We start from the raw sequence: 17811 nt of genomic DNA on the forward strand, positions 1-17811 counted from the left end.
AGGTGTGATCATGTAACCCTCACAGGACACCTGCGAGGAGAGATGAAGTGAAGGTGTGTGGGGGCAGTTAGGGATTCTTCCTGGAGGCTGAGCTCCCACTCAAGGTTCAGCTGCAGAGGTGTCCTAACTGGGCTTTTCCCTGGGTGTGGTCATACTTTCTGGGTTTAATTTTTTGGTTCCTGCCCACTTTCTGACCTTGTCTGCCCAATCATCCTATTGCCTTCAGGGGTGCCAGTAGTCGTCCATACATTGATTGTTTACTTGCCAGTCTCATTCAATTTCTGTTGCTTTCAAGAACCCCAGCTGCTGGATAGAGCAATAGGTTAGTTAACAATGTATAGCACAATCCTCCCTTCTTCTTTATTTTAAATGGCAAAGCCCCCATGGCTTTGTAACCAGGTGTGTCTGTTTTCCTTTTTCTATCAATTCTCTCCATTTCATCCAGTCCCATGGCTTTACATACAATCTTAGTGTTAATGACTCCAAAATCTACCTCCAGCCTTAACCTTTTTCTTGCACCCAGATTCATTTGTCTAGTTGCCTATTTGGAATCTTCTACTTGGAATTCTTACAGACAGACATCCTGAATGTAGCATGTCAAAGCTGAACCAGTTTTCCATCTAACTATTTGCTCAGGCCAAAAACTTATGACTTCTCCTTGCTTTATCTTTCATGCTTCACATCCAGTTTCTGTGTAAATCTTATGAAAATGTATCTCAAATCTGACTACTCCTTCCCATCTTCATTGCTGGTCCTAGCCAGAATCTCTCTCACCTACAGTATTTCTATAGCTTCCTAAAAAATTGGTATTAAATATTACCTTAAGGTAAGCTTTGAATATTTAGATATTTATGTGTTCATTTCTTCTGTTCTCCAGCCCCACACCAGCCTTCCCTTCTCCCAGTCTCCCCGTTTTGATACGCTTTCTTTAATATTTTGGAATAATTTTAAAATTTACAGAACATTTACAAGATAGCTCAGAAAATTATTGTATACCCTTCTTCCAGTCCCTCAAAATGTTGACCTCATATGTAACCTTAATATATTTGTCAAAATCATGACTTTAACATTGGGACATTGTTATCATCTAAACTACAAACTTTATTTAGCTATCACCAAGTTTTCCACTAATGTCCTTTTTCTGATTGAGAATCCAATTCAAGATTCTTCGTTTATTCGAGATTCTTCATTGCCTTTAGCCACCCTTAGTCCTCTCTCATCTGTGACAGTTGGTCAGTTTATTCTTGTTTTTCACAGCCTTGACAGCTTTCAGGGGCACTGGTCACATGTTTTTAGAAGGTTCCTCCATTTGGGTTCGCCTGAGGCTTTTTCACGATTAGAATGGGGTTCTGGATTTTGGAGAGAATACCACAGGCATGAAGTGTTCTTCTCATCACATCATATCAGAGGATGGCAGCGTGATGTCAGCGTGGCTTACCACTGATGACGTTAACCTTGATCACTCAGTTATGGTGGTATCTGCAGGTCTCCCCACTATAATGTTGCTATTGTTCCCTTTCTGTATTCTGTTATTTGGAAGTGAGTCACTAGGTCTCAGCCCACTCTCAAAGAGAGGAGATTTAAGCTCTACGGCTTGAAGAAGGGAGTATCTACATATATTATTTGGGCTTCTGTAAATGTCCTCTTTCAAATCATAAATTTACCCTTAGTTAGGAAAGAAGAGTTCAGAGATTTTCTAAACACGTGCAGCATGTATAGCGGTATTGTTTTGTTTGTCTATGAGTAGCTGTTAAATACTAAAAATTATAAATAGTTTTAAAATTACCACTGTGGTGATTGCTCGTACCTGTAAAACATTGCAGTTTTCTCCCCTGTCTTCATGAATGAAACAGTTGCCTTCTCTTTTTGAAGCTAAGGATGGCTGGGAGAAAGGAGCAGAATCATTTACCCTTCTTTCTTGTCAGACTCTCCATGAGTTTTCTTCCAGGATTGGAGGGATCTTTTGGTATCCTCAGGTACGTTGAGAGATCTCAAAAATAACAGGATTCTCAGACAAGATTAATTTTATTTAATCTTTATCTTTAATGCAAATATTTGCTAGTTAACACGTAAAAGTCCGGGGGGAGGATAAAATATCAAGCAAGTAATGATAAACAGGAACTCTAAACAATGTTAAACGTCGTTGAATCATCAATATCAATGAAAATCTAGAAATTTTTAATCTTAAGAATTTCTTTAATCCAGTGTCAACAATTAGCAAATTGTTTAGTTCAGATGGATACTTCTTGCTGTTTTTTTCTTTTTTCCCTTTTTCTTTCCTCCTCCAATTCTTACCTGACAGTAAATTTTTAACACACACTCCACATATGTCAAGCACGAGCTTAGGTTTATGACTCAGACCAATTCCACGTCTTATCTAATTATCTGAGTATGTGTTAGTGACCTTATCCTGACATTAAGAAAATAAAATGAGGACACATACACAAAGTACCGCAGGGACTTTGGCGATAAAATGCCTTGATGCCGTTCATTTACGTCTGACGGGTGCAGATTTATCAGCATGTGGCCCTCATCCATTAGGGCAGGAGCTGCTTCCTGCTCAGGCTGCAATTGCTTAGCCCTCCTGGTATTTGCAGACTTTTGCAGCTACTGTTCACAAGGTCTTGGCCACAGCACATTCATTTCTCTCACTTTATTACCATCACATGTGATTCCAATTTGCTACCAAATTGAGTTTCCAGTCCTGAGCCTGACATTCAAGCCGTCAGGTGGATTAGCTCCTTCAGCTTGGTTAGCGTGGTAGCTTCAGGTCAGTTGACAGTGGCCTATTAAATGTCCTTTGCTCCTCATCTTGGAATCTCGGCTGCCATCCTGTGGAGCAGCAGTGCTGGGTTACCCACTGTAACCTTCCTCCTTGTTTAGAACTCATAATTCTAGACCTACTGGAAAGACTTCTGATTAAAAGCAGAGTTGGTTTTTATCCCTTATCTTGCTGTTTCAGCAGCTTTTTCTCAGAGCAAAGCAGCCAGTTTATGCTCGGGTCATTTGGTGGAATATGATTGATGGAACTGTTCGGGACATTCATTTGGTCCCTTTCCTCTTATGTCTTCTGAATGATCTATTTGCATATATAGTTGAAATAACATCTGATTTATTATTTTGTTGTTCTTAATGATAATACCTCAGGTACCTTTTATGCGGCTGTCAGATCAACTTACTGGACAGAGCAGTATTATTCATTTGGTCTCTAGACCTTTTGCTCTGCAGTAGTATCAATTTCTTTCTAGGAGAAATGGCCTGGGTCTGGTACAGTGTGGTGTACTTTGTAATCTTGGCTACTCAGGAGGCTGAGGCAGGTGGATGCTTGAACCCAGGAGTTTGAGATCAGCTTGGGCAATGTAGTGAGACCTCATCCTAAAAATAAATAAAAATTAAAAAATAAAAAATAAAAAATATAGTGTGTTGACCTATTACATCTAGGAAGTTCTTTTTCTTTTCTTTAACCTGAATACAACACAGATTTCTCAATGCTTGTTGTAACCAAAGATCCATGTATAGAAAATTACTCATTGGTTTTCTATTTATGTTTTGATTCCCAAGGAAAACGGTCTTGGTCAGAGACTTTTCTCTTGTCATTAGAGGTTTTAGTAAATGAAGGTATATTTATGTTTTAGAATCAGGGAGCCAAGTTCAGCAAACACTATAATTTCTTGGAGCTAATCAAGGATTAAAGAAAAAAGCAAAGCAAAACAAAACAAAAAGGCACTTTACCACTGAACCCTAGAGCCCTTGAAAAGAAAACATTTGCTATTGGGAGAAAGAAGATGACAATTCATTCCTAAAGTTGCTGATTGTTTTTCTTGCTTTTAAACAGTTATGTGATTACTATATCTGTATGGAAATGTATTTGCCAGTTAATAAGTAAGGCCTGCTGTGTTTAAAGCAGCAGCCACAGAGCTCTCCTCTGCTCTGGTCTGACACTCTCGTGGCCATTTTCTGTAAGCTGTGCTGGAGTAAGTTTTGCTGTGGAAAAGTGATAGCTAAGCCTGCTGTCCATGACAAACATTGAAATAGTCAATAAAAATAAGAGACAGGAAAGGTGAGTTTGAAGCTGATGGGGAAATACTTTTCAAAGGATAATGCTCAAGCACCTGAAAGGCAGAAAAATAAATGAGAATTATGGGCATGAATAACCAAATTTAGTCATAGTGGGCTTCAGTTTGAGTTTAAATAGCCAAATGACTCATCGCTTCCTATTCTTCAATAATTGACAGCAAGTAATTATTCTTGAGCTTTGAAAACTTCATTAGTGGATAGAGTTATTTCTGAATCTATTTTTGTTTATTTCTTTGGTTGGCTTGTTTTCTTGCGTGGTTTTTTTTTTTTTTTTTGGTTTTCCACAGCCTCTTGATGATTAGGTAGATAAGAATCTCAAATTGAGAGAAGTGTGAAGGCACCCTTTTAAAACTATGAAGCACACTAATAATTGTCATGGCTGTCTGATTACCTTTTAGAAGTTGATTAAGCTGCTTTTAAATATCCCAATGAATAAATGGATGTTTTGAGAAATAACACCAAAAGGAAATCTTTTCCATTATCATTTAAAAAATAGAAAGTGCAATCTTTGGTATGCATAATGTTTTGCATGAATATATTTCTGTTGAGGGCAAATAGTTCGATTTAATTGTCCCTTTCATTGCACCTTTCATTTAATTATAATCCTGCAAAATGTCTCCTACTTCTTATAGCTAAATCCTGTTTGGATAAATTCTTTGCTTGCTCAGATTTTCCGTATGCTCAATTGTAGGGCCATGTAACTCAACTCAGTATTTTACTGTAGTTGCTTTGGGAAGATTGTTGGTTTTTCTGCTCTGGAATTCAGATAAGCTGTGTTTGTACCTTAAACACAGTGTGTAAAGAGAACCGTGTAAGAAGGGATCCAGCATAAAATTATGACATTAAAATGTTTTCAATATAGGAAATGCCAAATCAAGCATAATGAGGGATGATACGTTCTTTGTTATCCGTTTGGTATCATAGTAATCTAAGGTTAATGCAGCATCACTTATATAGTTTTTTTTTTTTTTCTTTTGCAGAAGGAGCTGAGTCTCCCCAGAAGAGGAAGTTTGTAAGTAGTAGGATTTTGTTTCCTTGTTTTCTTTTTATTAATATATAGTTTATAGTATGATTCTTCTCTGAGTCATTAGTGGCAATTGTAAAATGAATGATAATCAACTGAAGAAAACAAAAAACTGAATTTACTTATAAAAGTCAAACAGTAATAATTTCATAATTTTCAGGGTTTGTTCCATATGGGCATTGTAAACCTAAATGCATATTTATTCGTTGGAGAATCTTAATTTTTTTTTAATGCTGTTATATAATCAAGCAAAAACATTATTTGGTCAGGAGATAGTGTAAATTGATCTGAATCAAGAATTAGTGTTCTTTATGATCTGAAATCCATGATTTTTTTATACTATGGATTTTATAGGGAGTAAATTATGTACTTTTGAATCTGAATTGGAGACTTTGAATCAGTTGAACTTTCCATTATTAGATCTAGATCTTACTGAACTGATTCATGTCATGCTCTTGTATTAAAATAATGGATTTATGAACTTTGACTTGATTTCTTTATAGTGTGTTTTAATCTTTTATTTTTAAGACCATTAATATATTTGCACAAATCATAGTTTTTTTTTTCCATTAGCAAGTTGCAGAATGAAATTGAGGACAGAATTAACTACCCTCAATATTTGACTGCATTTAAAGTCAGATTTGTTATCCGATAGTACTGTGTAAGGGCTGGTCTGGAAACATTTACATTTGATGTCTGATTTAAGTTGAAGAAGTTAGTAGATGGAGCACCTCCTTTAAAAAAATAGTATTTAAGATAAGTTTTTACAACTCTCCTCTTGGAGGATTAGAAAAAAATTTGGTAACTGTTGAAATATAGGGTTTATTCTAGGCTAAATCTTGGAAAATTTCAGCCTTTGCATCTAAGAACCAAAAATTCATCAGCTGTGAACATTTTATTACTGTCCATTTTGCTTCCTGTCTTTTGTACAAGCTTAGGCTGCCAGGCAGATACTGGATTATTATTTTTGGAGAATGTGCCAAGGTAAATTGTCACTCGCTTTTAGCTTCCATCTCTCTGTGCTAGAGTTTAACAGAAAATAGTTTGCTATAGGAAATGGACTTAGAATTAAACTCTTTCCTCTTCTGCATCATGATTAGGACTCTGTTGCCTAAACTTGGAAAAGTCCAAACTTTTTGATATTTCCCATCAGGACAAGACAAAAGAAAAATAGAAAACTACATGAAATACTTTTATAGAAAAAAATCTCATTTGCTTTTTTGCACTTTTCTTTAAGGCTTAAACACCCTTTCTCTTTTATTTGAAAGCTTCAGAACTTCAGTCAAATCTTGCTTTTAGTCTTTTTAATAGATTGCACATGGGTTTTGTTTTTTGTTTCTTGTTTTATCACATTAGTGTTTCCAATAATATTGTAAAGATCGTGTTAATTACAGAATTAGATTTCATGTTTCTATTTAAGGGTAATTTCCTCTTTTGCACTTAAGTCTCAATTCTGTTAATGTTAGCTGATAGCCATGAGTTGATGTGAAAATACGTGATAAGGAAAGTATTTTAAGTTTCTTTATTTGAGAAAATGGGATCTTTAATGAAAAAAGAATAATGACATAAGTTGTTTGGAGCCCATCCTTTGGAAACATAGTAAGAGAAAGTTTGACTTACATCAGAGCCATTTAAACTCCCCTCCCTGTTAAAAGTAAATTGAGCATTCAGATGATGAGCATGAAGCACACTATATATGTATATGTGAACACAAATCTACTTTTTTAGTGAATTCTGGGAAAATTAGTACTTTCAAGTGAGATAAACTAAAAATAAACATGCTATTTTGTATTTTCTGTTAAACACGAATATTCCCCAGAGAATTAACGATGCCTGATATAGCTGTGCTAGAACCCACTGTCACTCAGCGTTTTTAGTGAATACTGTACAGAATGCCAGTAATTACTTTCCTCGTGCAAGGTTCTTTTATGACTTTGAGAAAGGGAAAATGCTTTTTAAAATAAATGCTAGAGTAATTTTATACAAATCTAATGAAGAAAGGCACAAATGTATCTTTATTAGTATCAGCTAGCCAACGTAATAGTACCTGATAATTAAACCTGTTAACACTTTGTTTATTTACTGCGTACATGACTCCTCCATAAATGCTTTGAAATCTTTTTATATCTTCTCCCAGAAAGATTAGAGATTTGCTCCTGCTGTTCTTTTCAGTCTCTTTTTTGTTGTTGTTGTTCCATATTAACATAAGCAACTGCACACAGTGTGATGTATTTCTTATTGTCTTTGATTATATAGCAATGTGGTCCAACTTGTTAGAAAGTGTGTACCTTGATAAAGACTGAAAAGGCCTCTTTTGATATATCTACTGCTTCAAATCTGTATGTCTTGAAAGATAGCAGTTTTAAAATTGCATTTTCAGCATTCTGAAACTTACGGGGTTTTCCACATTTTTTTGAAAATTTTGAATATTGCTTTAAATAAGCTTAAAGATAACTTTTATATCCAGAATCATGGTAAAAACATATATTACATTGAAAGCTTTCAGAAATGAAAGACCTCAGGAAATTTTTTTTTGTTATTAATTGGAAGTATAAAAAAGCAAACTATTCTGTCTAGAAAAAGAAATTCAGATCCTCACTAATTTATTATTTATGATCATTTTAATGAGAACTAACTTGAAGACTCTCTTGTTTTATAAACATTTTTAAAAGGTGTAGAAGCAATGATTGTGACTGGGTAATAGACAAGAGAAGTGAGGGAAACAGCTTTCTAGGCAAGATGCTGTTATGAGATAATCAAGTAACTCCAGATCACTTTTCCAGAGGCATTACAGCTTCCTAGACAGCTGGATTTTAGCTATTTCTCTTCTTTTTCCATTCAATGAATAGCCATTTGCCAAGGCTGCTTCTGGTCCCAGATACTTCCTGTACTTTCCCTCTCATTCTCCTTGGAACTAAAGTTATCACATTGTCTTATCTCCCTCCTTCCAGCTACCTGTCAAAATCATAATATAGTCAGATAGTGAAATATTATACAGCAGGTAAAGTAACTGGACAAGATTATACGTATCAGCAGGTATAATTATCAAGAATAGAATGATAAGTGCTAAAAGCAAATTCCAGGTACAAGATGGTATTTATATTATAAAACTTAAAAGTATGCAAAACAATATGTTGTTTCTGAATACAGGCATTTACAGTAAAGGTATAAAAGATGCATGGAAAGCAAGTTTATGATAAAGGTCACTTACTAGTGGAGAAAATGAAGTAAATTGGATTTGAGAGGCCTCTGCAAGGAGTTTCACGTATATCATTAATGTGGTAGTGTGTATATGGGTGTTTATATTATACCCTCTGTATTTTTGGTATTCTTGAAATATTTTATGTAAAATACTCAGTGATTGTATGGAAGTAGGATTAAAATTGCTTTAACCAAGTATTTATGTAGATTTTTAAGTAATTTGAATAACAATTATGTAAACATTCTATTTTGAATAAGAAAATATATCACACCTGTATTTGTGTGTGTGTGTGTGTGTGTGTGTGTGTGTGTGTGTGTGTGTGTATTTGGTTAATTTTATCTCATAATAAAGATTGCTCCAAATAAATATGATTTGACAGTAACTAAAATATCTACAGTGGCAGATACCAATTGGTTAATGCCAGAACATCATAGAAAAAATTATGATGATAAATTGTGATAATCTTGAAATGCTTTAGTGTATACTACCTGAAGCCAGGGGATGAAGCAAATGAGATAATAGCATTTATGATGGCATATTATTACACTTAGCTTCAGAACTAGATTTGTTGCTTTAGATTTTTATCCCATCAAAGAGATATGACTCTGAATGCCTGTTCTTTGTGTTCAGCAAGGTGCCCGGTATAATAACTACATAGTGCAGACATTTGTGGAGTCTGTACACATCTGTCTCCCCCTCCTAGATTGGGAGCCTCCAAGCAATGGACCTGCCCTGTTCTCTTAGGTTCTGTCACTGTGCCTGCGCCATGAGGACAAGTGGTGATGCCACGGCCGGATGGCTGATGCCAGATCCTTCATGGTTTCAATTCAGTATGGAACACATCAACCTTCTGCATGTTGTTTGATTTAGATTTTTCTAATAACTAATTTGTACTGTCTGTATTTATGAACGTGCCATTATTGTTGTGGTACTTTTTTTCTAAAATCCACCCATATTTTGCATGTAAGTCCTGAAATCACATTTCTAAGTGGAAAAATTCACAGGGAAATGTTTGTTTTCAGGCAAGGAAAGTGGAAAAGCCCAAGATGTGAGCCCAAGATGGTTAGGAGCCAAACCAAGGTGTCCCTGGCAGCCATTATTTATTTTTAAAGGACTCCTTTGTGTTTTGTTAATTGCCTAAATAAACAGCTCTCCAGGACAGAGAGGCTTCTTTTTTCATGGAATTCCCTAGAGTGCCTTGATGGTGTTTATACCCTGGAGAGAGGAGCAGGAAATCTGCCAGGCCAGCTCCTGTGCCGCCTCCTGCTTTTAAGTGGTCTTTCAGATGTCTTGGTACAGAGAAGGAGGAAACTGTATTATCTATTCTTAGCAAATAGGTTCTCCCCGCTACTTAAAATGACCTTTCCTCCACCTTGTTTAATTATAAGCCTTGGTGCATTGTTTCATGGCTTTGTAGGTCTGGGATCTATAAAATTATCTGCAATTATCACTTCATTTTAGTAGAAGCAGTGACTGACACTTGGCAGTTTCTTAGCTTTAAGTTCTCTGGCCACACATGCTTGCTTGCTTGATTGATGGATTGGTTTATGATATTTGATTGCGACAGCTGTTTTAAATGTATTTTTATTTATAAAATTTTTCCAACTCTTTCAAAAAATAATTTCAACTTTTAGGTTCAGGAAGTACATGTGTAGATTTGCTACAGGAGTATATTGCATGACACTAAGGTTTGGGGTAAAAATGATCCTGACACCCAGGTAGTGAGTGAATATAGTACCCAAACTGTAGTTTTCCAGCCCTTTCCCCCTTGTCTCCCTGCACTAGTAGACCTACTAGACCCTAGTGTCTATTATTCCCATCTTTATGTCCACACACATGCTTTAAGGATGCTTTTAAAGGAATATCCAAGGCCAGGCGCGGTGGCTCATGCCTGTAATCCTAGCACTTTGGGAGGCCAAGGCAGGTGGATCACCTGAGGTCAGGAGTTCAAGACCAGCCTAGCCAACATGACAAAAATCCCATGTCTACTGAAAAATACAAAAAATAACCAGGCTTGGAGGTGCATGCCTGTAATCCCAGCTACTCCAGAGGCTGAGGCAGAAGAATCATTTGAACCTAGGAGGTGGAGGTTGCAGTGAGCTGAGATCATGCCCATGCCAACCTGGGCAACAGAGTGAGACTCTGTCTCAAAAAAAAAAAGGCTGGGTGCAGTGGCTCACATCTGTAATCCCAGTACGTTGGGAGGCCAAGGCAGGCAGATCACAGGGTCAGGAGATCGAGACCATCCTGGCTAACACAGTGAAACCCCATCTCTACTAAAAAATATAAAAAATTAGCTGGGCATGGTGGCAGGTGCCTGTAGTCGCAGCTACTCGGGAGACTGAGGCAAGAGAATGGCATGAACCTGGGAGGCAGAGCTTGCAGTGAGCTGAGATCACACCACTGCACTCCAGCCTGGGCGACAGAGCGAGACTTCGTCTCCAAAAAAAAAAAAAAAAAAAAAAAAAGAATATCCAGCAGCAGGAACCCAAAGCAGAAGCAGCTCCTAATATGTATAATAGTCCTGGAAAAGTATGTCTCTGCATGCTGAGGAGTTGCTGAGAGTATTCAAATTATCCCAGAGGCAATTTAAAAGGTTTTACTTATTTTAATTAACTGTTCTAGCAACAATACTAGTAGCTGGTAACAATATTCCTCTTTATAGGGTTTGTGAATGAAAAATAGTCAAACTCTGTAAAATATTTGAAGGGATTTATTCTGAGCTCAATATGAGCGACCAAGGCCTGAGGCATCATCCCAAGAGGTCCTGAGAACATGTGCCCAAGATGGTTGGGTTACACTTGGTATTATACATTTTCAGGAAACATAAGACACCTATCAATACATGTAAATTATGCATTGGTTTGGTGTGGAAAGGTGGGATAGCTGGGTGGGTGGTGCTTACAGATCATAGGTGGATTCAAAGATTTTCTGATATTGGCAGTTGGTTGAAAGAGTTCTTATCTAAGACCTGGAATCAGTAGAAAGGAGTGTCCGGGTTAAGATAAGTGATTGTGGAAACCAGGGTTCTTATTATGTAGAACAGATGGTAAATGTCTCTTGTCAGGCCTTAAAAGGTATCAGACTCTTAATCTCTCCTGGATCAGGAAAAGTTCTGGAAAGGGAAGAGAGTCTCTACAGAGTGTAGATTTTCTTCACAAGAGACAGATTTGCAGAGCCATTTAAAAATCTATCAAAAAATATATTTTGGGGTAAAGTACTTTAATTTCTTTCAGGGCCTGCTATCTGTCATGTGATGCTATACTAGAGTCACATTGGAATTTGGTCTCTTACTACAAAGAGCCTGCTTTGTCAGTCTTAAGATCTCTGTTTTAATGTCAGCTGGTCAGTTGTGCTGAATTCCAGAGGGAAGGAGGGTATCATGAGGCATGTCTGACCCTCTCTTCTTATCATGGCCTGAACTAGTTTTTCAGGTTTGCTTTGGAATGCCATTGGCTGAGAGGGGGGATTCATTCACTCAGATGGGGGACTTAGAATTTTGTATTTGGTTTATATGTTTTTATGATTTTTCTCCATTCACCCTTTCGTTATTCCTCTGAGAGTGGTTGGAGTCTATTAGGGCTGGCCTTGGAATAAGTGGGCTAGGTATCTACTGGCATTTGATAGTTTCAGGTCTGCTAGGAGGTCCACCCCCTCTGACCGCAAAGGGGATTTGCATCTTAAACACATCTGCCACATGTCAAACATTCCAGTACTAGAAATTCATCTGCCAGATCTTGGAGATGCCTTTGGTACCTCACTGAAATGTATGTACCTTTGGTTAGGACAGGTTGTCACCCAAACTAAATTTAGTACAGCAGAAGACGATTCATTAATGGGATGCTTCTGGTGAACTGGCAAGAAACAAGGCTAGCAGAAAGTTGAGCAGGTATTGAGAACCATTTTACCATATGAATGCATTAATAAATGTATGAAAAGAATAATGAACTTATTTTACCGCTTTCTAATTTTGCCTTTCTTGGTTAGGGACAGTAGAGGGCATCCAGAGATGAAATGAAAGATGAGAGTGACCAACAGAGGGAGAGAATATTGTCAAAAGGTAGTTAGGACTACAAAGCAGGGGAACTTGATGGTAGCTTCTGGGTGGAGCTGGGCCTGCCAGACTTCTGAGATAGTTTGTCTTACAGTAGATATATTTGTTGGAGAACTTTCTCCTTAGTTCAGCTAAAACTGGGCTCTTTTCACACGACCAGGAAAGATTAGGCCCGTGGACATACAGAAGGGTGGGGAAAATGGAATTTACGGGATGAAAAGGAAAAATAACTCTCAGCAAAGTGAGAGAGAGAGTCCTGCTAGGAGGTTTCCCACCTCACAGATAGAATCCCAGGTCACCACACAGGAACAGAAGAGGCCAGGCTCCTCCCCTTTGCAAAGGGTGCAAACTTCCCGAGGCTCTACCTCATCCTCCCGGGGTGCAGGTGGGCATTACTCCGAAAGAATCAGCTGAAAAAGGGAGGGCTTCATCCAGGACCTGCAGTCTGGTATTTCAGCCTTCAGGCTGTTTTAGGCTTGAAAGTGGGATTTTGTCAGGGACCCTTGGCTGTCTCCTGTCTCAATCATATTGAATTGTATGTATTGGATTAGGGTATTTCTAAAATTGGAATTCCTAATTTTGACACCAGATATGAAGTGAGCTTCTGTATAATTGAATGGGCATAGGTCGATATGTGTGTGTGTGTGTGTGTGTGTGTGTGTGTGTGTGTGTGGTGTATTTTTTAAAAAAGACTTACATTCAGGCCTGTTATATATCAGAAAATACTGCCTTGACTGCCTGTTTAGAAAAGTAGTTTGAGTAAAATGAGATTATTTCTAGCAGGCAAGGAAAGGGAATCACCTTGGTTTTCAACTTACTTGAATTACATTTGTGAGATTTTCAGCAAAGTAAAGGCAATATTTCCTGGAAGAGAGGGAAAGAGTTTAATTCAAACAAAATAAAGGACATGTAAACCATATTTGAATAAGTTTTAAAATGAATTTAGGTTTCTTAGCACTTTCTGTCCTCCCACTCCCACAAATATTGAAGCAAGACTTCAAAATATCCATTGTCAAAGCCATATGGAAGTCCAGTGTCATTTTGAATATGAGAAACCCAAAAACAAAATGAAGAAAAAAATCGAGTGTCGCATCTGAATTAGCATTTAAAGTGGCATGTTTATATAAAAAGAAAACAGTGTAATCTATCCTGAGAGTAAAGAGAGGATTTCAGACTATGGAAGAATGTCAATTGCATTTCTATATTCATCGAAGAGCCGGTTCGGTATTTGGTACGTATTTGCAGCTTTCCTTATCACACATGCATTTGTCTTCTGTGAAGTGGGTAGGGAAGAGATTTGGGAGATAGAAACAATGTAGGATTGATCTTCTTACCTTTGAAAATTATACGAAGACCTTAGTTTTGTCCCAGGGGAGAGGATTAGGTTACCTGTGGGAGGTTTGTCAAAAATCTGTGTGCATTGCCAAACACCCTTGGGAATGCAAATCAGAGTCTAGCGTGTATTGAGGGCAGGGTGAGGTAGAGGCTTGAGTACTTTTAACCAGTTTTCAAGGTAAAGCTAAAATGCCACTCCCAGTTGAGAATTAATGTTCTTAGCGTTTTGGTGGGTGTGCATAGCTTTTGGATAGCCAAAGGCAGGAGCAGAAGTTCCCTATTTCATATTTACTGGAATAACTTTTTAGCAAATCAGAATTAAGTAGGATTGGGGGAAAGTTTTTTAGTGAGCAGTGCTTTTCAGCAACGCTTATTTAGAGGCACCCATTGAGAGAGGCGGGTATCTGTGCTGTCTCACTAAAAGCCACCTTCTCACATCTGTTAATCAATAGATAATCACTGAGTAGCATTTCGGAGCATGGACTCAGAAGTCACACTGCCTAGGTTTGAATCCTGTCTCTGCCATTTAGCCGACTGTGTGACCTTAACCTCTATGTGCCTTAGTTTCCTAAAGTAGAATGATAATGTCATTGTGTCCTCAAATTATTTAGAGGATTAAATTAATATTTGTAAAGTGTTTATAACAGTACCTGGCATACAATAAGTACTGTATGTTTTCTTAAATAAATAAATAAAATATATTGGGAATTATGCCCTTCTTTCTCTCTCCCCATATCATATATTTTTGTCCTGTTGAGTTAGGCAAAAGACCACAAAGTAGGCTGGGGAAATCCCCTTAAAGCTAGCTCATTGGAGTAGCATTTTCTCAGGGGCTGTTCTGTTTCCATGAAGAGGTGTGAAAGGGGCAGTTGACCCCGTGTCCTTGGATAGCTCTTTCACTTGTACCCTGTGTTGGTCAACCCGAAGGACACGAGCTCTCTGCACAGATGTGGGGACAGATCCCACAGGTGTTCTGGCTCAGTATCATTAGGCCTTGAGGGAACTCACTCCCTGTCCTCAGTGGCCCCTCTATCAGATTTAAGCCATCTCTTCTCAGCAGGGTAATCAGGGCACTCCTTGAAATTGTGTTTTGGGATGACAGGTGTTGACAGAATAATATGGTATATTATAGCAGTCTATATGGAAAATTTTAATCATAGAATTTCAGAGCTGGAAGAAGCCTTAAGAGAAGTCTGACTGAAAATATCTTTATTTAGTAAACAAGGAACTAATGACTCAGAAGATTTGAGGCTTGCTTGTGCTCAGGGAGTATATATGTTGATTGCAAACCATGACCAGAATTTAGGGTTCCTAACTCCCAGGGACTGGCAAGCAGCCTTTCCTTTTTGAGGTCAACATGCTTGGGTTAGAAAAACAGATATCAGCAAGGGAGTGGGTACTGATATGGTTTGGCTGTGTCCCCACACAAATCTCACCTTGAATGGTAAAAATCCCCACGTGTCAAAGGTAGTGCCAGGTGGAGATAATTGAATGATGGAGATAGCTTCCCCCACACTGTTCTCATGGTGGTGAATAAGTCTCACAAGATTGAATGGTTTTATAAATGGGAGTTCCTCTGCACAAACTCTCTTGCCTGCCACCATGTAAGACATGACTTGCTCCTCCTTCACCTTCCGCCATGATTGTTGGGACTCTCCAGCCTTGTGGACCTATGAGTCTATTGAACCTCTTTCCTCTATAAATTACTCAGTCTCGGGTGTGTCTTTATTAGCAGCATGAGAGCAGACTAATACAGGTATGTTTTGTTTTATAAAGAAATGCGAGCATCAACACCCACAGTATGGACCCAATAAAGGGTAGACCTCATAGAGTTTGCTTGACTTCACCATGTTTGTCATAGTTTCTTTGAACATTTTGGAAAGTAAAGCCTCAAACTTGCCTTAAGAGTGTCCCCTTAACACTGTTGCTGAAGGGGAAACCTGCAGCCACACACCCGGCACTACCAGGATGCTGAGTTTATCTCAGACTGTAAAGAGAATAGTGACAGCCACACTGGTGTGGTGTAATGGTCCCAGCTGCAGTAACTGGCAGTCCCCAAATATATTCATTATCCAATTAGCCATGTGAGCAGAGCAGCTGAATTCTGTGTTGTTCTCTCTTTACCCCTGTTGTGTGGTAGCAAGTTGGGCCCTGGTAGCTCTAACAGGGAACTGTGGAAAGATAGGACTTCTCTTGTGTCCTGGTGTTTCTTGGAATCTGTGCCATCTCCTCTGCCATTTTGACTCTTAAGATTTAAATTCTTCTTTTACTCCTTGTGGCAGTAGACTATCAGACCTGAGTAACTAGAGGGAAAAACTACACCAAAAGGTTTTCAGGGTTTCTTTCTCTACTTTTCTGAGTTAGGGACCTCACCCTCTGAGGATTTTGGTGGTCCATTTATTTTCATCTGAATACACATGTGTTTTCTTTTCTTTCTCTCTCTCTTTTTTTTCTTGGAGACAGTCTCACTCTGTCACCAGGCTGGAGTGCAGTGGTGCAATCTTGGCTCACTGCAACCTCCGCCTCCCTTCAGGCGATTCTTCTGCCTCAGCCTCCCAAGTAGCTGGGACTACAGGTGCACGCCACCATGACCGGCTAATTTTTGTATTTTTAGTAGAGACAGGGTTTCACCATGTTGGCCAGGATGGTCTCGATCTCTTGACCTCGTGATCTGCCCACCTCGGCCTCCCAAAGTGTTAGGATTACAGGCGTGAGCCACTGCACCAGGCCCATGTTTTCTTTTAATAGGTTGTTTTATGACATCGCCTCTTTTGGGATGATGTTGAGGGCTTTCCCATGCTTAACTACAGGAACATGAGACAAACCCATGGAAATACCAGTAACTGCACACTTCCTCCCAGTGACTGCGTGAGCTCTGCTTCATCCCGCACATCACTCACTTAACTTTTGACCAGCACCATGAGGAAATTCTCTGCAGATAGTTCTGTGAACACATTTGCATGAGAGGAAAAAGTTTTACTGATTACAATCTATGTGTTTGATTTGCATGTGGAAATGGGTGGCAGGAATCTGACCTAGCATAGACAGACACATTTAAAACTTTTTTTAGATTGCAAATTCTAATAATAAATTCAGGCCGGGTGCAGTGGCTCATTCCTATAATGCCAGCACTTGTAGAGGCCAAGACAGGGGGATTGCTTGAAGTCTGGAGGTGGAAACCAGCCTGGGCAAAATAACGAGACCCTGTCTCTACAAAAAAAGACAAAACAAAACAAAAAAAACCCAAAACAAACAGCAACAGCAACTACCAAAAAAAAAAAAAAAAGTTAGCTAGGCATGTATCTATAGTGCTAGCTACTAGGGAGGCTGATGCGGGAGGATTGCTTGAACCCAGGAGTTTGAGGTGCTGTGATCATGCGCCTGCACTTTAGCCTAGGTAACAGAGTGGGACCCTGTCTCTAAAAAATAAATAAATGAATGAATTTAAACATGTATATTGTAGAAATATAAAGTAATCTTTCAAGAAATATTTACATATTTTGTAGATGTTTATGTGAAGATGTTCTTTGTCAGAAAATACTAATTTAGCTTATGCTTTGTGCTCTTTATTGTGCAGAAAAAACGATTTTTAACTTTTGCTGTGTCATAGAGATCAATGGGATTAACCTTTTGATAACATTAGCATCGAGTGCCTAACTCTTCCTAAACCCTGATTTTCCAGTGCAGTCTTTTATTGTTTTTGGGGGTGATGGTATATGCTTTTACTTAGAGGGGTCAGCTTTGAGGCAGAGATTATCTTCTAGATTTATTTTGTTTTTAGGAAATTGAGGAGGGCATTTGATTTGAGAAATTGGTACTATGTGCCTTCCATGTGCGGCTGCTGTGGAACAAGTGGTAATGTTAATTGCAGGGAGAGTAGGACCTGCCCACTGTACTAGCAGCAGGACAAAGTAAGGGAGAGTTCTGCTCCTTTCTCAGCTCCTTTTGACCTCTCTCCCTAGGCAATAAACATTCAAGTTTGCTTTGTGTGGGGCACATGAGTGGGTTTACCAGGGGTTTTGTATTTCAGCACATAAACCATAGTGTTTAGTACCTTAACAAATCAAGAATCAATTATCTGCAAGAATAAGCAGAAGGTTTTTTTATGTCTAGAATAAA

At 38.4% G+C, this 17811-nt stretch overlaps 1 protein-coding gene across 1 annotated transcript in view; it reads left to right on the forward strand.

The window, feature by feature from the left end:
- LOC105539952 (microtubule-associated serine/threonine-protein kinase 4) overlaps window positions 1-17811 on the forward strand; it is a 360921-nt gene that overhangs the window by 66135 nt on the left and 276975 nt on the right. Inside the window, exon 2 of the mRNA XM_011980417.1 lies at window positions 5058-5089. Coding sequence (XP_011835807.1) covers window positions 5058-5089 — 32 coding nt within the window. The remainder of the gene's footprint in view (window positions 1-5057; window positions 5090-17811) is intronic.

This window comes from Mandrillus leucophaeus, unplaced genomic scaffold (assembly GCF_000951045.1).
Source record: "Mandrillus leucophaeus isolate KB7577 unplaced genomic scaffold, Mleu.le_1.0 Scaffold1042, whole genome shotgun sequence".
In the NCBI taxonomy this organism is placed as follows: Eukaryota; Metazoa; Chordata; class Mammalia; order Primates; family Cercopithecidae; genus Mandrillus; species Mandrillus leucophaeus.